General features: G+C 40.8%; 1 protein-coding gene across 1 annotated transcript in view; it reads left to right on the top strand.

Annotated features, from left to right (window-relative positions):
• Positions 1-23,248, top strand: part of LOC146829166 (connector enhancer of kinase suppressor of ras 2-like) — a 1,989,112-nt gene that overhangs the window by 810,981 nt on the left and 1,154,883 nt on the right. The window contains exon 7 of the mRNA XM_085606439.1: positions 494-553. Coding sequence (XP_085462565.1) covers positions 494-553 — 60 coding nt within the window. The remainder of the gene's footprint in view (positions 1-493; positions 554-23,248) is intronic.

Below are 23,248 nucleotides of genomic sequence, written 5' to 3'. Positions count from 1 at the left end.
GAGAATCAAACAAGCGCATTAGGGAGGAGCAGTAGGCATTTTTTTTCCTCTCTTACTTGATGCATCATAGTTTGTATAGTGACTGTAATATATTCTCAAAAGGTTTTCCCTGGCAGATCTGTTGTATCGAACCCAAAGCTGAGGCAGTGCGCATTTCGAAATGCATTGCTTGAAGGGCTTATTTCCAAAACAAGTTTTCAGAGTATCCATTATGATTGCAAACCCTACTTTTCCATTTCCGTTTTATTTATCAATATTATAGTTTATTTGGCTTTTTTCCCCTTTGTGCTGTAATGTATATAGAAGCTCCTTTAGGTGGCTTAATAAGGATGAGTTCTAGACTGAAAAACCATTTGCTGTCTGGTTCCAGCTTCCACTTATTCCTGTATCTTTTTGTTTCTCCAGTGAAAACGTTTTGGGCACTTTCCTTTGTGTTGGGAAGATAGTTCACAGCCAAAAACTAATAGCTGCCTCTTTTTCCTCTTTTCTCTAGGGAATGTACATCAAGTCTACCTATGATGGCCTTCATGTGATCACAGGAACCACGGAAAATGTAAGTTTTTTTTGTTCCTAAAGCATCTTATTAGTGCATTTATGTGCATGTGGCTTCAGCTCATGTCCCACATAGTGTACCAGCCGCTTATTGTCATTGTCTACTGTTTTTATTATGCATTCATATGAATACGTCTGCACAGCACTATATTTTTCATTACTTATAATAATGTACCCCAAAAACCTTTAATGCACTAGGTATGTGGAATGATAAGCCTACATCACGTTTTTCTTATTACCTAACAGGAGGACAGTTCCATTCATATATTCCTTCTTTGGGGAGCCTAGGTCCAGAAAATCTAAGGGGCATATGTACAAGTCCCTATTGCCACAGGAACGTCACTGTTTTCGACGTTCTTGTGGTGATAGGGACTTCAGCATATTCAAAAGGGGCGTTAAGCCACTTAACGTGGATTAACACCGCCTTTTGAATAAAGCCCCCTTTCACGCTACACTTACCGTGAAAGGGGTGGACAATGGGTGTTGCAGTGGGCGTTCCGGTGCAAAACCCATTGAATTTAAAGCTGCCTCATATTTACAAGGGAGTCAGAAATATGGGACAGTGCTAAAATTAAGACCAGGAAAAACCTGGTCTTAACCTGGTGAAACAAGGAGAAATGCTTTATTACTGATTGTTTTTCGCAATCCATACATGATGATATTTCAAATACTTCACCACAGCCTTGCTGCTGGAAGGCAACATTAAAACAGCATTGTTTTCCTCCTCAGATTCGACATCATCCGCTAACAATTTTACTTCTCTCTGTACCACTAAAAAATCACATAATGCTGCAAAATGCTACTTCGTCCCACATTTGAAACACACTTGATTTGTGACCGCACAAAACTTGGCATTTTTTAAATGTGATCTGTTGTCACAGTGAAGATGAAACATTTCATTTTTTTCTCCTTCAGACATAGGGGTAGAAACTCCCGAACATTAAAGGTTTTCATGCTCTCAGTTGTCAATGGATGTTTTAGAGATTGCCTGGAAAGTTGCTTAATTTTGTCGGATTCGATACTGATGTTAATTTCTTTCTTACACAACTGTGAATGCTCCTTCCTACCCTCAAAGCTGGTTCCAAATCTGGATCTTCTGTAGATAATAGCTTCTTCTGAAACACCCTCAACATCCCCATTTTCACCCCCACTTGTGTTGATATTAACAGCTTCTAAGGAAAGTGCTTTCGAAATGCTTCTGCTTTCCCATCCTAGATTTACACCAACAATGATTTTTTCTTCTTTGAAGTAAAGATGTCACAATCGATTGCATCTAAATAGGCTTCAAAAGATTCATGCCTCTGCCGCCAACTTAATGGGGGAACCCAAAAATGATAAAAATGGTGGAAGGAGGCATAATCTTTTTAAATGAGGTAACCTTGCATGAGTGAGTTGCTGCACACTCTACTCTTGAAAATGAGCAGTATAATGATGTCCAAAATTGACTGCCAATAAGGAATTTCCTGGATAATACTTATAGCAAGGTGTGCTTGTCACCAACAGGCCAATATACAGAATATTAAAGAGGAAAGCCTGTTACCAATTATGCAGGCACAATGTTGTTAGAAACGTGAAGCGTATTTCCAGTATTTAAAACAGAAAGTTTACCAATTCACAAAGATGACAGCCAAAAAGTTGTGACACATGTTTTTACAGCTGTTTGGGGACATATTACAACAAAAATAAATTCCGAAAACATAAGGGGTGAAGGCAAAATGTTTGGGGAAAGATCACATCAAGGATGTCAGGTCTTACTTGTGTCCCCCCCAGATGGAAGTAGGGAGAGCTACCCACCCTCAAGAGAGTTCTCATTACTGAGGGGAAGAACGCAAAACCACCATTAACATTGGAGTGGTCAGTCCCAGGTCAATGTTCCACATGCAACAATATTTGTGTTTTGATATTTGGTGGGCCTTGTTCATGAGCTCACACGACCAACTGATGAGCTCCCTCCCTGTGTTTTGCTGGTCCATGGGCCTTGTCTATGAGCTTTCACTGCCGACAGATGATCGCACGCTGCTCACCCAAAATTAAAATCTCTCACCGCAACACCACAAATTTCCTATATGTCTTCCACCGAATCACTGAAGATCCTGATCAACAAAAGCTTGTCATCAAAGCAGGAACAACTAGATCACCTCAGCGATAAGTCGCTTGCAATCGGAGGAACAAGAGGAAACAGGATAGGAGCTAATAATCACCACTAAAAAGAAGCATTACTCAAAGGTGAGCACACATCCACTGTATTGCATCAAACCCCAGACCCTAGCAACAACTTATGTTAACCTTCCACTACTGCACATTCCACACATATAACCTTGCCCCAATGTTCCACTTTGATGCATAATCCCACAGATACATCCCTGGAGACCCAGATGCTTTTTCTTTCTTAGCTATTATGAGAGGTTATTTGTCTGCAGAGACCCTCAAGAGTGATGGGGCCTCAATGATGCACAAGTTCTAAGTTGCACTCTAAACAGCACTCTAGCCCCACTATTTCCTGTTGATGATTCAATGTATGGAAACTGCACCTGCTTTGTAACAAAGCAACCTTCATATGAGAATCACATTACACCTCCCAGCAAGCTGCACCCGAGTTTAAGAAGCAAAACAAGAGAAAAAAAACACACCCATTGTGAGACACCTCCAGCTCCAACTGCTTTCGACTGGAGATGCACTGAACTTGAGGTTCAGAACTCGCTGCCCGCTTACAAAACCAGGCCACCACTGCCTGGCTTTGAGGTAGGGTGAGAGCAGGAAAGCCTCATTCTTTTGCTTCATACCAATGGCTTAGTTTAGCTTTAGTTTGAATGCGACCAAGTTCTCAGCTCAGGGCCTCACTGGTGCTGAATAAGCCCTTCTGGAACCAGCAAGTCAGCAAAACAGTGGTTCAGCCAACTGGGTTTTCCACAAAAGGCCAAAAAATGGCAGTTAATATTGCCTCACTGAATGGCTAGAAGCTATTACGGCCCCTACTACACACCCGTAGCCAAGCAGAACCCACCTGGAAACATCTGCACTGGATGTCATGCTGCAGCATGGCTGCAGAAACCAACTAGCTCATGCTTCTTACTGTCCTTGTTTTGCTAATTTCAGCACAGGTAAGACCAAAAGTGAAGGGGTCCTCTCGGAAGCTGAGACAAGCAACAGTGCAAGGGGGAGGGGCTCTGACTGCTTCCTCTTAAAACATTAGCCATGGCCTGTGTTGTTGAAGATGCAATTGGTGGTGCAATAGCTTCCCTTTAACTGAATTATTTTCAGGGAATTTTTAAAGTTTGCTTTATGACAGACATTAGGAAGTTATCACAGAATAACCTCATAAAGCCTTTATTTAACACTCTGAATAGTTTAGTTTACATTCTGTACTTTGCACTATATGTAGTTTGCACAGTGCACATGCCTCAGACTGTGCTATCTGCATAAACATACTGGGCACTGCTGCAGGCCTCCATTCTGCAATCCATAAGTTGGTTGTCAGCCATGCCCTGGTTTTACTTTGCAAACGGCACAGCCACAGATACTTTTCTGCTGGTAGTAGGCAGCCATTCTTTCCTGTTGAAAATGTACATGTCACTGCTATAGCACAAGCATAGAATACAAAAGTGCTTCTCCTGTATGAAGTGGTTACAGATTAGAAGTTACAGCCGTAGGTTTTGCTCAATATTTGCCACAGGACATGGTTGGTTAGCATTATACTGTATTTTCCCTACACCAATAACACACAAAGTATACAGTACATGCATTACACATAAAACACAGTTATTCTGATGCATATTTCTGTAAACCACTGTGCATGACCCCAGGACTTGCACTGTGTACCATGGACCTTTAGTAAACATGGTCAACAGTTGAAATCAAATTGGTATACTTTGCTCATCTGTTGTAACACACACATGAACTGAACGTGATTTGTAGTGAAAGTCTGCAAATGTCTGTGGTACCTACTGTGTATAAATGCTGGCCCTGCACATCGTGCATTGCTCACATGTAGTAATAGAGGATTCACTTGAATCATGATCATCGAGTTGTAAACACAGTGCTCTGCCCTATGGCCATTCATTGTATACTGAAACTAATGTACTAATTAAAAAATGCTGCCCATGTTAACGTAAAATGCATGAACATAACATGCCATTGTATAGGATTACAAATTCACTAAAATGCAGTGAAGAAAAAGTTTACTTCGGTGGATGTTATAGTTTTAAATTAAACAAAAGCTCCAACCTTTCTTATATAAAACTCTTAATTTACAAGAAATATATAATCAGATCCAGAGCAAAACGCAGTTCACTATTCATATAAGCACCCATTATTGATTAAAAATATAATTGATGATTTCAAATGGGAACCATGAATTCTTGCAGAGTTAACTAATTGTAACAAATACTGGAGTTTATGTTGCAATTTGTTCTGGTGAAAAACTAACAAAAAAAATAATGTAATGAAAGTAATGTTAAAAAAATGGAATATGTAATGTAGCAAGTAGAAAAGTAATAAAAAATATGCTTGAGAAAGGTGTTTTATAAAACGCAAATAAACTTATCTTTCAGCAAAGGTAAACAAGGTACCCTCCCAATATCCCAATATGTTTCTTCACTGCTCCTTGCTGTCTGGAAGTCGGACTGGAGACCTTGCTTGCCGCTTTGTATAGCACATGGGGGCATAGTACTCCAAACCTGCTTGTGCTATGTTCCTTTCAGACACAACTGGCACAATGGAGTGTTAGCTCTGTTTGAACTGAAACTGCACACATGGAGACATTGTACAGCTAAAAAAACACAGAAACTCACTATAGTTAACTGAAATAACTATAACATGCACCCTTGCCATGCACAGTATTGTTATCAATGATGTAATTTCAGATGCTGCATTCATATTATCAATGATGTCATAGAACATGCCATGAGTGATGTAATAGTGAGGTCATAAGCATTGCAGGGTGAGGGCATAATTATAGTTAATTCAGTGTTTTTTTGTTTAAAATGTTACATTTTAAGTGACATTTTTATCTAACTATAACTTCACTTTAGGCTTTGTTTTTTTTCAGTGAATTACAGCATTTTTCAAAATGTAAAGTAAGATGTCATTACCAAACCTAACTATTACGTCACTTTAGCCTTAGTTTTTTAGTAAATTTCTGAGGTTTTTAAAAATTTTAATTAAGATGTTATTACCAAACCTAACTATAACATCACTTTAACCTTTGTTTTTTTGCAGTCAATTTCTGAGGTCTTTATTTTTATGTACATAACAATATAAATGAATGTTATTTTAAGGAAGAATACCTAATGGCTTTGTCAAAGAGTCACAACATCAAAATATTAAAAGTTAACCTATTGCTCCAGTGCGGGCTGGGAAATTTTTGTTTGCTCCTGCTCAGCAGGAACATTAATAAAAATTCCTGCAATGTGGGAGCAAACACAAAGTGTGCTCCCAGCGGGTGAAAGCTTTGAAAATGCTCCCATCCATTAGAGCGGACCCTTGAGCTGCTTCCCTACCCACACTGAAGCGGGCAGGGAAACAGATCGAAATATTGCCCCCACTGGGATGGAGCATCATTAGTAGCTGCTCCCTCCTGGTGAGATCAATGCCAGCTCCCGATGCATGCGGACAGTTGGTTGAGGCTGAGAAGGCCTTGGGGTTCCCCTCTCAATCTACAACAAGTATATGGTGGGTGTCCTAGGTGGACACCCACCTTAAAGAAATGCAGGAGCCAGGGGATGGTGTCACCGGGACCGATTGCAGGATAGACACTGTGTGGTCCACCTCTCCTTAACAAAATATACAGCTCTGGGGAATGGGTTCTTTTTAAGGCTTGGGGACAGGGGCAACCCGGGTCCTTCCCCTTAATTTTTGGAAATGGTCCTGGGGATGGAGTCCCCAGTACCTAACAAATCTTGTGGAGGGGGTTGCGTGCCCCTCTCCCCGTATTTAAATAAGTGGCCCCAGGACCAAGGCTCGGGGAGGGGGGCTGTGTGGTCCCCTTTATTTTTAGTAATAAACCTAGAGAGGGGTCCTCAGGGCCTAACAAGGCTTGGGAAAGGGAGCCATGAGGCCCCCTGCGCTTTGTTTAAATAGTGGCCCTGTGGGATGGGGTCCCCAGAGCCTAACAAGGCTTTTTCTGGAAAGAAGAAGGAGGAGAAACATGGCGACACCACGGCTGTCTCCAAAAATGTGCCCAAGGAGAAGGCAGCCATTCTAAAAGAGGACCGGCAGGCTGGCAGCCTTGAGGTAAGTGTGTTTAGGGCCTGTGGCAGCCCACCGGTACCTCTGTGGTCCACCCGGTGCCTGCTGGAGCTCGTGTTCTGCCTGCTGTCGAAAGCTGGCCATGGGCGGGGTACAACATCAGCAAGCCATGGGGAGGAACTGCTGGTTTGGAGGAGGAGGAGTCACAAGGGGTTCCAAGGTAGAATAGAGGTTTTTTTCCACGATATTTCTAAGGTGAGAGGCAGCTACTGCTGTATATGTGTTCTTTATTTTCCTGGCATCTGCCCATAGTCGGGGGGCCTTTTGGGAAGGTGAGTGTTGTGCTGCTGCCAGCACACTGTAAGACAGGTGACCTGGCAGCACAGAATGCTCCTGAACAGGCTTATAATCATAGCCATAGTTCTCAATTCTGATGGGTGGCTAGCTACCAACTTTACATCTTGGCATGTCCTCCTCTGCCAGCAGTGTAAGGGTGCACTTGAATTTCAGCCTGCAGCGAAGGTCTTTTGCTATTTTCATCAGCACTACTTTTAGATTCAAATATCAGAACAATAACCTACTGCCTCCCCTTCTAGGTGGCTGAATACAACAATCGAGTCATGATTCTCTGTCTATGGCAAAAACAATATTGTCGCCACTTGAAAACATTGGACCCAAGTAAAAAAAGTACTCTGGTCTTACTACTGGCTTACTCCTAGAATACAGGTGTAAGCCCAGAGTACTGCAAAACTGAGTCAAGGCAAAATCTTTAATAATCAGGCCATATGCCTCTTGCCTACCCAATCATTTACCTGACTACACAGGTGTCAAGGAGGATGGCACTCTGCCAAACATAGGACAAGATATTGTCAAAGCCATTCTAGACACTGCATCTCCTTACCTCTCTTATATGCTTATATGTGACTCTTTACTTGCTTCCTCATGTCGGACAGCCTTCACCTCCTCACTGTACCTAGACCCCTTGCCCTTCCTCGAGGATTAGAAATCTCAAACTGCAGAGACCTCTTTTCTGAAATGCCTCTCAAAACAAATTAGAGACACCACATCCTCCTATGAGGTTTTGCCGAGCCCTCAAAACCCATATCCTTGAACTTAAGCCTGGCGTCCCATGAAAATATGAGTCCTCTGCCTATCTCTTCTGTATTACCCAGCCTCCATTTCCCATGGCAGACAAACCATCCCGGACCACGCATAGCTCTGGAATTAAATGTCATAAATGTATGCAATGTACTACTTACATCCATTTCTGATGTCTCAACAACCTATAAACCATCAATTCATCTTTATGGCAGCACACTATCTGCAAATATTTGTATGAGCCATTGAGAAGTCAGGTGCAGCTCTTCTGGTAAGAAGAATTGAGCATGTAGCAACACATTTTTGATCATAGTTAAAAGAACCCAATTTCAGGTACATTCTGGCTAACGGGGACATTTAGGGGCATATTTACTAGGAAACTGTCGGAATGCAGCGTTAAACCAAGAATCCTAACGCCACACTCCGACAGTTTCCAAATGCAGGGATGTGCCATATGCACAAGAATGTGGTGCGCCCCTGCCATTCCCTTAGCGCTGGCGCTAAATACAGCTGTCGAGATACATTTTAGGCTAATTTGGAACTCAAGGGACGTTCTGCCATGGCACCCGTGTATTTTATGAAGGTTTTGTCCAATTTGTCGGGGTGGAATGAACAAGGTGAGCTCAATATAGTATTAGATCGGAATAATCCTGAGAAGGTGTTATCTAAACCGAAAACGTGTAATGAAAATAATTTCCCCCAGGTGAGACATACGTGTGTCAACAACTGGTTATAGGAATTTCCTTAGATCCTTAATTAAGAACTTAGCAAGTTGAAAGGTTTCCATCACCGAATTGTGTAGCTCATAAGGTGTTCAAGGTACCTTTAGGTTTACGGGGTGAATTGAAAGCAGAGCTAGAGAGGTTCTGTGCAATCAGAGTACTTTAGCTCACTAAAAGTGCTGAGTGACTGCCCCATGTGGACTTAGTGCTCAAAGCCAATAAATCCCTGAGGTCATGGGCAGGTTTGAGAGACCTCAATTCCCTCATATGGATTGATTGCCAATTATTGCCTGATATGAATGAGATGTTGCCATTACTTAGTGGAGTGGTGTATTTTACGCCTTTAGAATTGTCTGCAGCTTACCATCAGATGGGATTTTGCCAAGAATCAAGGCACCTAACAGCTTTGTTCACATCTGAGGGGTATATCGCTTGGTTTGGCAACTGAGTCAGCAGTATTCCAAAGATTGATGAACACCTTATTCAACGGTATGAAAGGCTTCACATATTTCCAAGACTACATTTTAGTGTATGGCAAGCATGAGCATGATCATGACAGCAGGTTAATAGAAGCCATAGAAAACATCAAATCTAGTGGCTTAACACCAAGGAAAGGCAAGTGCCATTTTTGCAAGATGGCGTAGATTATTTAGGTCATCATATGTCTAGCAGGGCAGTGGAACCCATAGTTAAAATTGAGCAAGTCATACAGAAAGCACCCAGACCTACTGACAAAGACCAACTCAATTCTTTTTTTAGGTTTAGTGGAGCATTATGCAAAGTTTGTAGGAAAGTGTGCTGGAAAAACAGCATGCTTAGGGAATCTGCTCAAAAGAAAATCTATGTTTGTATGGGAAAAAGAATGTGGCACAACATTTGAAGAAATCAGATTGCAGTATTAACTGCCCAACCACCTAATGGGTATAACACTGGTGATTTGTACATAATTTCCACCTATGCAAGCAAAGTTGGTCTAGGTGCTGAACGTATGCAGAGAAAGAGTGATGGGTGCAAATACATTATTGCATTCACTTCTAGATCTTTCAGGAGGGCAAAAGCCAAATATTCCACCATGGAAAAATAGGCTTTAGGCTTATGGTGGGGCCTTGTCAGAGAGCGAATGGTTGGAGCCTTTAGCAGGAGATTAAGAACTACAAGAAGTTTTGAAATTCGGCACTGGTAGCTGGCCCGATGATAAGAGGATTTAGTGTATTTTAACCCCTTATCAGAGGTTCTCTGTGGAATTGTCTATGTTTTCTAGAATTCTAAGGAGATGCAGATAGTGGGTAGTTCCCTTAGGCATTCTTATCAAAGTGCTAAATCTAGTGCATGAGAAACACAATGGGATTTGTGCCACTAAACACAGAAGGATATTTTGTGTCCAGGCATTGATTTAGCTGAAGAACATTTCATTAGGGATTGCTGTGCTTATGTGTTCAGTGACAAATTTCAGTTGACGGGTCCTTCTCCAGTCACTCCTATTGGTGAAAACTCACCGTGGCACAAGGTAGTTTTAATTGATTACTTTTCCAAGTTGTCTGAGGTAAAATTTGTGTGGAATGTGAATTCTGCTGTGGTCATTGATTTATTTAAAGATGTGTTTTTTTTTTTTTAAATAATTTTTTATTAGCAATTCCAATAAATACAAGTAAACCGAGCAATAAATATAGCAGCTTTTGTATACATACATTTCATACATACTCAATGATGACAATAAGAATACATAAAAGAAATATATAAAACAGTATAGGAAACAGAAAAACGTTAAGGTCGGAAAATATACAGACTTCGTAATGTTGCCTGACTCCCTTCGCCCAAGCTGCAATTGGTGCCCAGATTTTTTCTCCAAGGATTCTAGACCGCATTCCTGTAGTAGTAAAAATGGCTTTCTCTTGGTTGTACACTCCCAAAAATCTGGCTAACCACATCTGCAAGCTAGGTGGATGCGGATCTTTCCATTGTGCTGCTAATATTATTCTAAAAACAGCTGACCCTATAAAAAGACATGCCTCTTCTTCGCGACTAAAGCCTAGAGTATTATCATATCCAAGAATAAAGAGTGTACTAGAGTAATCCATCTTATGTCCAAATACCTCCTCCCAGAATCCTAACACCATATTTTTAAGTGATGTTAATGTGGGGCAATCTGAAAACATGTGTGGAAGAGTAGCCGGCCCTATCCCGCATCTCGGGCAGGAATCGTCTGTTCTTTTACCCCATAAAAACAGCTTGGCAGGAGTAAAATACAGATTAAAAATCGTTTTATATAATTGTGCTTTCAGATTTGAGGATAAAAGCAGTTGGGATATTAAAGCCAAACTCATGTCAATATCAATATAAGGATTAAGCAGTTTTTCGACCCAGGAGGATTCAACACTATCTAAATTGCTTGAAGCTTCTCCTGGAGTATGCCATATATAGTCCCAATCCGAGTAGAATTTCTAAAAATGACATCAAGGAGTGGGACGGTTTCCAGAGAGATGGTATTGGACCCTAAGATATAATTAATTTGAATACATTTAAAGTAGTCATTATTCGAAATTCCAAAAGTGTTTTGTATGTTCAGAAATCTGTGGCCTGTCCCATCCCCCAGAAAGTCACCAACAGTTTGTACCCCTGCTCTTTCCCATTTTTTTGCAATTACATCATTAGCATGTGCTGGTAGTATCAAGGATTGCCAAAGAGGGGTATATCTATTAATTTTCGGGATTTCCATCAGCTTAGCGGCCTGCCTCCAGACCTTCCATGCACTAATAATAGCCCTCAATCTAGTTTTTCTATAATATCTTACTTCAGTTTGTCTTAGCAAAAGTCCTTGAGCTTCTTTCCCCAATGCTCTTTTGTAAATAGAAGGAATCTCTGCATCTTGTTTATCTTCATTCATCACAAGGAGAGGTACCATTTGTTGAAGAGGGGCAGCCCAATGATACAACCTCAAATTTGAAGCAGCCAGCCCCCCCCTGTTTTGAGTGAGAGATAAATATTTCAGTGATCTCCTGGTTTTCCCATAATGCCATATAAAACTGGACATTTGTGATTCGAGCAATTTCATAATTTTGTCCTCTAAAAACAAGGGGATAGCCCAAAATAAATACAATATCTTAGGGAGTGTGTTCATTTTTAAATAATTGCATCTGCCAATAATGGATAGGTGTAAATTATTTACTCTTAGAAGATCTTTGGTAATATTTTTAATTAATGGATCATAATTCAAATTATTAATATTTTCTATTTTCACAGTAAGGCACACTCCTAGATAAATCTTATTTGTTACAATCCTAGGGTCAGTAAAGATAGTATTTTCCGTACATAGAATAACCGTCTTGTCTCTATTTAAAGAGTATCCCGAATATTGCCCAAATTGTTGTGTAATTATTTCGATTTCAGCAACAGCCTCAGCGTGATCTGGTGTTAAAACTGCCACATCATCGGCATATGCTAGTATTTTAGTCTTATATTTCCCAACGATGACTGGTTTTATTTTCTGACTGTGCAACAGTCTAATAATCAGGGGGTTTATATATAGCGCAAACAATACCGGGGAGCAGGGACACCCCTGTCTGGTTCCTCTCGAGATATCAATGGGTCTGGATTCAATTCCCATCATTTGCAATTTGGCCCTTGGCTGTTGATACATGGCCCTTATAGAATTAATAAACCCTGGCCCAAAGTTACTCTGTTCTAGAACTACCCACAGGAATCTCCAAGACACCCAATCGAACGCTTTTTCGGCGTCTAGGAGGATCATTGACATCGGGTCTCCCGTCTTGGATATAATATCAAATAAGGTAATAGCCCTGCGGATGTGATCAGTTGTGCCTTTGCCAGGGACAAAACCATGTTGCCACGGGGAGACCAGATGTTCAATAACCCTCCGAGTCGGTTAGCCATAATTTTTGCATAAAGTTTTGAATCAGAGTTAATCAGGGAAATCGGTCTATACGATGTGGGTAAATCTGCTGGCTTGCCTTTCTTAGGAAAAACGATTATATTAGTATCTCTCCAGGATTAAGGGGGGTTACCGCTTGATTGTATACCGATAAATAGATCTAATAAATACGGTAAGATTTGTATACCCACAACTTTATAAAGTTCGAGCGGAATTTTGTCGGGCCAGCCGCTTTCCCTGAAGCTAAGCCTGATAGAGCTAGAGGAAGCTCTATAATGTCGATTTCTTTACCAAGATCTTCCCTGGTATCGTTATCTAATATTTTATTTCCTTCTGTATCCCTAATAAATTCCCTCATAAAAATTTCTATTTCCTCTTAATCGTCTGAATCATCTGAACCAGCTGGGATATCATTTTGGTATAGCTTTTGATAGTACTGTTGAAAAATTTCAACGATATCCCCGGAGTTCGTATATACCTGGCTATTAGCTTTTATCGTGGTTATAGTGTTATTTGTAGACTTCTGCCGGGTACACATACCCAATTGCTTCCCCACCCTCTCTCCATTTTCATACATCTTGGCTCGGTGTGCTTGGAACGTCTCTGCTGCTTTCTGATTGAACCAGCTATTAAGTTCTGTTTTCAGGACAAGTATGTGACGCATACTAGACCCCACCTCTCCACCATTTGAAATCAAAGACATGTGTTTCTCTTCAGCTCTTGTCAGTTCCTGCATCAGTACTTGTTTCTCCCTGTCTTGTTTTTTTCGGATCCTTGCCACGTAACTGATCGTTTCGCCTCTAAGGGCAGCTTTAAAACAGTCCCAGACCATCCCCCTAGATGCACTATAGCGGTTCATGTCAAAAAATTGTTGTGTCCAATTTTTTATGTATGTAATGCAATCTTGGTTAGCTAACAACTTTCTGTCAAATGTCCAAGTAGTGTGAGGTCTAGTGAAATTATCTAATTGGAGTGACAAAGTCAAGGAGTTATGGTCAGATAGTAATTTGGGGAGTCCCTTGTTATAAGTATATAGTCTATTCTGACATATTTGCTGTGGGGATGCGAGAAATAAGTGTATCCGGGATCTAAGTGTTTTTTTATAGCCCAAACATCCACTAAGCCATGGATATCCTTAAGTTGACAGATTGCCTTATATACTTTTGGTTTTCTTCCCACATACCCTAAATGGTTTGTGCTTTCATCAGGTGATCTCATAGAGATATTAAAATCTCCACAAAAGACCATCGATTTGGGCCAGAACACCAGTTCTGATTCAAGATCTTTAAATATTTGAGGGCCATCTAGGTTCGAGCCATAGACTGAGCAGACAGTTATGCCGGAAGCTAGTTCTATGATTGCCCATCTCCCAAGGGCATCAGCTGTTTTGTGCGCAGTTATTTGGATAGATGATTTCACTAGTATAGTTACTCCCCGAGTGTTAGATGTTTGTGTTTTACTAACCGCAATGTCATATCCTCCAAATTTAAGCAGATCTTTTTTTTCCCAGGATAGATGTGTCTCCTGCAGGCAAACTATGTCAAAAGATTCTTGCTTAATTATTTCCCCTAGTCGAATTCTTTTATTTCTGTCATTCAACCCCGCCACATTCCAAGAACAAATTGTTAGTCTCCCCATCTCAGATTATTCGTTAAGCTCCCAGAGCTTGCCATTTTGATTATACCGAATGATTGATAGAGCCAACCTAAATCTTTTGTTAATCATTAAAGAGTGAGCCAGAATTATCCTCATAATTATTAGTTTTGCCACTACTTTCAAATTATTTATTGGAATTGCTTTATTTTCCCCAGTTTTACCCCCACCTCCCTCCCATTCCCCCTCCCTGTACGCGACAGGCCCTCACACCCACCCAACACCCAGTGCGAGGCATACAGACACCAGGGTCTGTTCGTGATGGTCGTACGCAAAACAACCAGAGCGTGTACCAATTTAACTTAATTTCCCTGTGCTGAGTTCAATAACAGCTCCTTAGTTTTATTTATTATATTTTCCTCTTTTACCCCTTTTTTCCCTTCTCCTTCCTCTTTCCTTTCCCCTTCTTCTTTATTATGTGTACTTCAGCCCTTCTAGATATTCCTTTGCTTTTATTTCTGAGGTAAAAAACTTTATTTCTCCTCCCCAGATCTCTTTTAGCCGTGCAGGATTGTTTAGGCAGGCTTGAGCTTTTTTATCCTGAAATGGTTTCATTAACTGGCGCCTTTTGACGGTGGAGTGGCAAAAATCTGGACAAACGAAAAATGAAATATCATTCCTCGTTAGCTTAGACTCTGGCCTAGCTTTTTCAAAAACAGCCTGTCGGAGCAAGAAACTACCGAAAAAGATAAGAATTGCGCAAGGGTAGGCACCAGGTTTCAGTGGCTGTCTTAAAGTAAATTGCAGAAAACAACAGGGTTATACCCAATTGACCCTTAATATACCTGGGTATGGGACGTAATTTTATACAGAAAAACAATGGTATACAGGAATTGATACACAATTTATTTTTGAAAAGAGCACATATTAATTACCCTCTCTCTAGTTAATCAATCTAACAGAAGATATATCAAAACGTTTTTAGCCATCTTCATGAAACGTAACGTCTAATCAGGCGAGAAATAACAAAGCATCTATACAAAAATATATACTAAATTCCAAAGAGGAAACATAACACCCAACACCTCGTACACATACGTTAACCCCACAGGTACATTCCACTAGTGTCCTCCCACTTATTCAGGGCGGACCACTCGGAGGTAGTCAAGGCAGTATACTGGAAATCTATCCATCAATGTAGACCCTCTCAGAATACTGTCGCGTTGTGTGCAATCAAAAGTTCATATTTGCGGCTCCTCCTTCAAGAAAATGTGTCTACGCACATGCGTTTCGGCCTTAATCTTTGCTTGGCCTCTTCAGGACAGGGTTACTACATGACTGTGCCCACAACATCCGTGTAAGCTCCTCCTGCCACTCAGAAATAAGAGGTGGCTCAATTCAAAAAGTCTCTGCGACAAAATCAGGGCACCTTAGGCCCGGAGCACGGGCTCCTGTGTCACGAACGCTCTCCTTACTTCCCCGTCTGCCTTGGTCCCAAATATGCGTTTCGGCCTTAATCTTTGCTTGGCCTCCTCAGGACAGGGTTACTACATGACTGTGCCCACAACATCCGTGTAAGCTCCTCCTGCCACTCAGAAATAAGAGGTGGTTCAATTCAAAAAGTCTCCGCGACAAAATCAGGGCACCTTAGGCCCGGAGCATGGGCTCCTGTGTCACGAACGCTCTCCTTACTTCCCCGTCTGCCTTGGTCCCAAATTTTTAAAAGAACACTGGTCCTGCACCAAGCTAGAACCCTCCGCCAACGCCGTCCGTCGTCCGGCATGCGGTGAGCTCGTTGAATTTCTTGAGCCCAATCCCAACTAGCAAACTCGGGCATGGAATCGCGAAAGAGATCTATCACAAAAGAGCAAACATACCCCCCTCAGCCCCCTCGGGAACCCCCAGCAGTCGCAAATTATTCCTACGTTGGCGATTCTCCAATTCTTCTAGTTTCCATTTAACATCTGTCAACTCGGCTTCATGAGAGTCAACCCTAGCTGTAACTGCTGCAGTCTCAGTCTCATTAGAGACAATCCTTGACTCAATTTCAGTCAAACGCTCTCCAAAAGAGCTACATGTCCTCGTTAGTTTGCGCACTACGCCCTGGACTTTGCGCAAAGCGGTCTGCGCCTTACACCAATCCTGAGATGTTTCTTCCCGATGTGCAGCAATAGCCTGTAGGATAGCATCGAGGGCTGAAGGTGCGGGGTCTAGATGTATTGAACGGTCAGGTTGTTGTTGGGAAGAGGAGGTAGAGCAGGAATCGGTCAGTTGACTAGTAGGTGAATAGTCCCATGCTAAGTCCTTCAAACCATGATGATTTTTTTTCTTTTTCAGAACCGTTTTTGAATTAGTCCCGATATCTCTATTCTTCCCCTCTGACCCACTTTCGTCAGAGGTACATGAGGCAGATTCATCTGACCGCCCGGCCGCATCCGACAGGGAGAAAAAGTCGCTAGGATCGAACTCAGTATCTAGATCAACACTGCTCTCTATGCATTCCGTGTTCTCATAAGCGTGTTCGAGATTTAGCGCACCACCTAGATCACTGATGACTGTGTTGTTACACTGAGTCTTGTCCCCTAAGCAGCCTCCATTATCAGCGCTACTCCCGGTTCCAAAAGAGGAAAAAATCGGGATGGCCATACCTTCATCATCTCCCGTACTGCTGGGGATCGTAACCAGGTCGGGAGCGTCAGGAGCAGTTGCAACCTCACAGTCCCCAGCCGACGCAGATGGTGGAATTGCTAACTCGCCTCCACTTTCGATCGTAGCAACATCCGCCTCTCCCACCAACGCCGATGCTGGTGTGACATCTATAGCTTGAACTCCATCTCCATCTCCGCAATCTCCACTCTTTCTCTCCCGTCCCGGATGCATTGTCGCGGAAGTTTTCAGGAATAGCTCGGCCGCCGTAGGGCCGATCTTTGCTTTGACCTCCTTAGGTCTGGTAGTGTTTCCGCGCCCCGCTGCCTTGGGAGCTGAGAGAGCGACATCGCGTGTTTCATCAGGGCATCCCGCCACCTTCTCACTCGACTCAGCAAGCTCCCGTTGTGCCTGTCTCGCTGCGCTGGTCGATGCGCACTGCAGTCTCAAGCGACCCCCATCTTGCCTCCCCCAGTTTGTCTAAAGATGTGTTTGTAAGAGAAAAATATACTGAGGAACTGGTGACCAATAATGGCACTTAATTGGTATCCAATGAGATGAGGAGTTTTCTTGAATTTACATTGCTAAAAATCATGAGACATCTTTATGTCGCCCCTGCAGTAATGGTTTGATGGCAATAGTTAATTGTGTCATCAAGGATCAACTACAGTTGGCTTTAGTAAATTGATTGGACTGGTAGCCTGTTATCAGAGATTTGCTTTGGGTTGTAAGAACTACTAATCATATTAGCACTGGTGTGTCTCCATTCACTTGTTAAGGGGAACAGTTGCTGGAGCTAAAGGAAGAGTGATGGGTATGGGAACAGTTTTACAAAGCAAGCACAATATGGTAAACAAGAGTTGTAAAAACTTAGCTGTTCACACTGGAGATCGGTTGCACCGTCAGATGAAAGAAGAAAAAGATCATATAGTTGTGTTGAATGATGGAAAGGTTTGGAATAAAAGTTTTATATCATGAGCTCCAAAAGAGTTTGTTTGGGAGATAATGGGTGTGGTGAAAGTAAATGTGCACTTTAAACTAAACAATGGAAAGAGTCAGAGAAGGTTTTCTAGTAGAGATAGAACAAGTCCAACTAAATTCTTTTTATATTGTTGATTGTTCTTAAGTTGTTCTTGGAAGAAGATTTACATTTTTGTTTTTATTTTGCAAAGTTTCTATGTGCGGAATGTGCAGAGGTCAGGTTCCTACCAGGGTCCGGTACTTGATGACTTATATTTGTGCTTCCTTTTGAGCGATACTTCCCTTTAGCGTCTCCCAGGAAAAATCCATGCAAAAGAAATTTCTTCTCCCAAAATTAAGTTTATCGATTACTAGAATTGTTAAAATGGACAAGTCAGTAGATGTCAGTTCCACAGGGATACCTTTCTTATTTATTATAAATGGTTCATGAAATAGTTCCCAAAATAGTACACTGGCACAACTATTGGCAGCTAAGGCAGCAAGCTCTGATTAAAACTCTACAAATATATTAGCCTGGACTTCAGACAGGAGAGTCAGTAGAGAAAGTAATGAACTGAGTACAGGAGACAAGTCTCACACCATCAAGCCCCTTCAAAGTTCCCAATTTGCCAAACACTACCCCTATTTAGAAAGCATCAGCACACTGGCAACACCATTAACCAACCTGGGAATGGTAAAGTTGAGGAGAGTACACAAGGTCCATGCAAGGGACCACACTCTGAGCAAAATATTCCTATCAATGTTTTTAGATATCCTTCCAACTTAAAATTATGCCCTTTGTGTGGTTGACTCTTTTCCAAAATCAGTGGTGAACTGCTAGTGAGTCATTCTCATCATAAGAATTTACATCAATTTTTAGAACAAATTTTGCTGGAGAGCAGAGACAGAAAAATTTTGCAATCACAAGAAACGTCTTCACCACAGGATCAGCATACCCAAATTTATGAAAGACTTTCCCAGATTTCAGACAGGTTTAAAGTAGTAGAGCAAAGAGTGTCAGGGTTAGATTGTCCATGTTCACATGGAAATACATAAGCAGAAATACAGAAAGATGTTACTTTTCCCCAAAATAAATTGGAGGAGCTAGAAAATCACTCCTACAGATCGAATTTTAGGTTTGTCGGAAAACCAGCGGAAAGTGAGAAACTAGGCAGACCAGTTCAACTTGGTGAGTGGCTGATAATAACATATATTCTCCTTAAATTTTCACATGATCTGTCAACAGTGAGAGTTCTGAATTAACGCTCTCTGAGAGCGAAATATACATGCACTATTTTAGTGAATGTCACAGACTATCGTTTTAAGGAAAAAAATCCTCTCAGCAGCCATTCATCAGAAACCCTTTGGAACACCAGATGACATTAAGGGGCCGATTCCGATCTCGGTCGGAAGAGCACCGAATCGGGTTCGGCCGGAGAAACAATGAGCCGTACGCGTGTTTTCCCGCCGACTCGTACAGCTGTACGAGCGAGCAAGTACGATGCGAGCTACATGAAAATCACCGACCGATTCGTTTCCGGGTCCGAACCGCTCCGAACGTACTGGTCGGAAGCTAACCGTGGCGTGCAATGGTTGCGATTTACAACTGAGCCAGTACGATGCACGCGCCGGACAGCCTGTGGGAGCCGGAGTGTCCGGCTCACAAAAGCTCCCAGAGTCGGACTTTGGGGGTCCGCGTCGGACCCCCTGACACCCGCAGCCCTATGACTCGGACACCAACACAGGCATGTACGGTGCGGGTGGCACGACGCATACCCACTGTAGGGGGCGCACTTGTTTGACACGTACCCATTCAGTCAATGGGAGCTCATGTATGCATCGTACGACCGGCTCCCATTGACTTCTATGGGAGTCCGACCGAACCGAGTCCGACAGCATACGTGCGCATCGTACTCGCTCGATCGGACTGTAGGGGTCCGGCTCGGTCAGAAAAACACTCCGGATCCGACCCGGAGCGAAATCGGCCCCTGAATGTGAAGTGTATTTGGACATGTCAATAACTTCAGTCAAAAAGAATTTAGGGGAAAGTTAGATTCCTTTAAGGCTGTGGGAGCCCAGACTTTTCTAGTTCGACAATACAAATTGAAAGTTCTGTAGAAAGGATATTTTAAATTTTCTTTTTTTTTGGTACCAGAAGTTTATGCTTTTCTGAAAGAAGGAATTAATTATCGTCTTATCTGGCTCTAGAGTAATCTATATATGCTTGTTTAGATCCAATGAACTATAAACGTTTATATTGTTATTTATTCACTAGGTGGCCCAGGGGGTAAGGTGGGCTATACCCCAGTCAGAAGTGTACTGGGGTGAAGGGGGCACTAGTGTGGAGTGGGAGGGCATTGGAAGTAAAGCATCAGAAAAAGAGTATCTTTTCAAGGTTTTTAGGCTTGACAGTCATTTTATTTACATAATAATGTTGTTATTTAAATGTCTGATTTTACCATGATTATATTGTGCTATGTCAATGGCTTGTCTAATAAGCGCAAATATGGCTCCATTCTGAAATGGTTAAAAATAAACTGAATGCATTTTTTTTCTAAGAAACATTAACCTGAATTGGTAATTCCTAGTTCTTTTTCCCATACATTTTAAGATTCTTCAGGCCCTGCGCTAAAGGGTAGTAGCCATTTCTTTCTCTTGTGCTCTCAAATGGAAAATAGGGGAGATTAAGTGTGATAATTTAGGCAGAAGGATTTGGATTACGGATTCTCTAACAGGACAACACTATGCATTTTCTAATTATTACTGCCCTATTGAGAACCAGATAATGCCACTTCAACAGCTTTATAATATTATAATAGATACCTTCTTATTATTATGGGTGGAGATTATCCCAAAGCTAGGCACTTGACACCGTGTAGTGAAAAACATCAGTCAAAACCTAAACTGTTTTTATTCTATGACTTAAACAAGATTATGCTGTGATAGATTCTTGGCATTTGGATTATTCTTAAAAAAAACAGTATATTTTCTTACTTAACAATTTTATTCAGCCTAATAGCTTGATTTCTTCATAATCTCCTATTGCTCAATTAGAGAAGGCTCCTTAATTCGGACCAATGGATTTTCGGACCATTCTATTGTTTTGCTTTAATTTTGGTTAACAGTAGGCTTAGTCTTTCCTCAAGGTCGTGCTTTGATAAAACTCTTCTTAACCAGGCCTGGAAGGAAAAAGTAAGATCTTTTATATCAGAGTATTTCCAATTCAGTTTAAATCCAGCGCCACTATTCTCAGTGTGGAATTCGCTTAAAGCCTATTTAGGGCATATGTGATTGCATAAAGATGATTCTAAAGCTACAAGAGGCTGTAGATCTCACAACATAACAATTTTATGAGTTATAAAATGTGTTAAGAATGTCATCCATTATAGGGTTTTAGCACAAGTTCACAAAACCTTGGATTTTTTTTTCACTCAGGAATTGCTTAGTGGGAAAAACTTTCAACAGAAGCCATACAAAGAAAGTGAGCCTATTAGAAAATTATTGGCCTGGTTGACAAAAGTAAAATCTAATAATATCAGAGTTAAAAAATTTTAGCCCCAGATACAAATCTGCTTGTTATTCAAAACGTATTTCTTAATTATTATACGCATTTACATCATACCATTTCACAGGATGAATTAGCCAGATTTCTAACATTATCTTATGATGTTATCAGAGGAACATTCACAACTCTTATATCTCTGGTGAAAAATGAAAAAGATTGAGAACATTTTAGCAACAGTGCGAACAATAAGGCAAGCAGCAATGATGGCATCCTTATTGAGGTATTCAAGGAATTATTCCCTCAATGTTCAGATTTTAAATCCGAGCTCTTTAATCAAATTATCAGGTACTTCAATTCCCTCTTCTTTCTTCGATGCTAAAGTGGTTAAAGAAGGGTAAATCATTGAATAACCCTAATTCATACAGGCCTATAACTTTGCTTAATGCAGAATATCTGCTCTTCGCTAAGATTTTAGCCAGCCAGATTATGCCTATTGCTTAGAAAATGGTACATATTGACCAAAATGTCTTTCGGCATCAAATATCAATTACAGCCAATGCTAAATATTCTGTCCAGGTTATTGATTATTTCTCAGTCAACAACAGAAAAGCTGCAATATTTATAATTGAAGCAGAAAAGGCATTCCATGTAGTTAAATTGACAGCCTTATTTCAGATTCTTTCAATTTACAAATTTCCTAATCAATTTATAACTATTTTCTAAAATGTGTGCTGCAATAAAAATGATAACTGCCAAAGAGACAGAGAAAGTAATAATTAACAGAGGCACTTGCCAAGGTTGTCTGATGTTACTAATACTATTTGCACTTTTAATCAAACCACTTGGTTGTATGCTCTGAAATGACTAATTGACTTGCCTCCTCTTTCGGACATTTTTAAATTGAAAATTGATTACTGATGATATTATATTGTATGTGATGGCCGAGCAAACAAATATGTAAAGGGTTTACATAGAATTTATGATTTCAGCTTGTTGGTGGATATAAAGCGAATGAATCCAAATCTGAAATTATTTTATTTATTGCTACTGATTGGGATCTTCCAGATCAATTAAGAGAACACTTTTTCTACCACTCACATGATTTGTTAATCAGGTATCTATTTTACTTTTAATTTTGCAAATATATATTCTTTTAATTACATTTATGATTTATAATTTACCTTCTCAAAATGTCAATCCAATCTCTTTCTATTTTTGTTTTCCTTTGCTCCAATTATGATAAATCAATCCTTTTTTCGAGAAATTTACAATATATTGTGAATTTGTCTTTGAAAGCAAAAAATTCCCCTTATTGAAATTTTGAGTCTGCAGTTGAATAAAGAGCAGGGGGGCCTAGCCTTGCCCCACTTTAGACTTTATTATCAAGCCACATCTTTAGACTACTTTGCACAAATCAATAACAACATCATATTTTATGAAAATTCTTCAAAATAGGATCGTTAAAAATGCAGAAATTGAGTTAAAGGCATTCTTGAAGTTTGCAAAGATTTCCTAAACAAACTAAATACAAGTAGTCATATGCAATGACATTTTGGTTAAACCTGATTTATAAATAATAATCCACATTTGTAAAGCACGAACAATCACCCGTAAGGGTCTCTAGGCGCTGGGGGCCGTCGGGAAGATTAAGCAAGTTATTGCCCAGAGTCACATGGTGCTGGGCTTATATGCCTCTGGCACCGGGGATCAAACCGTGATCCCAAGATTCAGGAGTCAGTCACCCTGGCCGTGGTGCCACACAGCATAATTGTCATCCTTTCATGGTTTTGATATACTGTGCAAGTCTAGGTTTATAATATTTGTTCAGAGCAATAATTCAGAGCTGCTACAGATTTGTTTTTATTCTTATTGGTTACTTGATGGTGCGCCACTGTCGGAAATCTTGGGAACAGGTTAATATGAATTCTCAGGAGTTGAATACTCAGATATTTTCCAGTTTCTCCCAGACAAGCAGATTTCTTAAGTGCCGTTTGTCTTCTGTAAACAAAACTGCTAATTGGATGATTAAAAACAAATTATTGTGGGGGGCAGCCAACATTAGAAGAATTACTTTACTATACTCCTCAAGCATTACAT

The sequence above is a fragment of the Triturus cristatus genome, chromosome 5_2, assembly GCF_964204655.1.
Source record: "Triturus cristatus chromosome 5_2, aTriCri1.1, whole genome shotgun sequence".
Taxonomy (NCBI): domain Eukaryota; kingdom Metazoa; phylum Chordata; class Amphibia; order Caudata; family Salamandridae; genus Triturus; species Triturus cristatus.
This window is presented reverse-complemented; position numbering and strand designations above follow the sequence as displayed.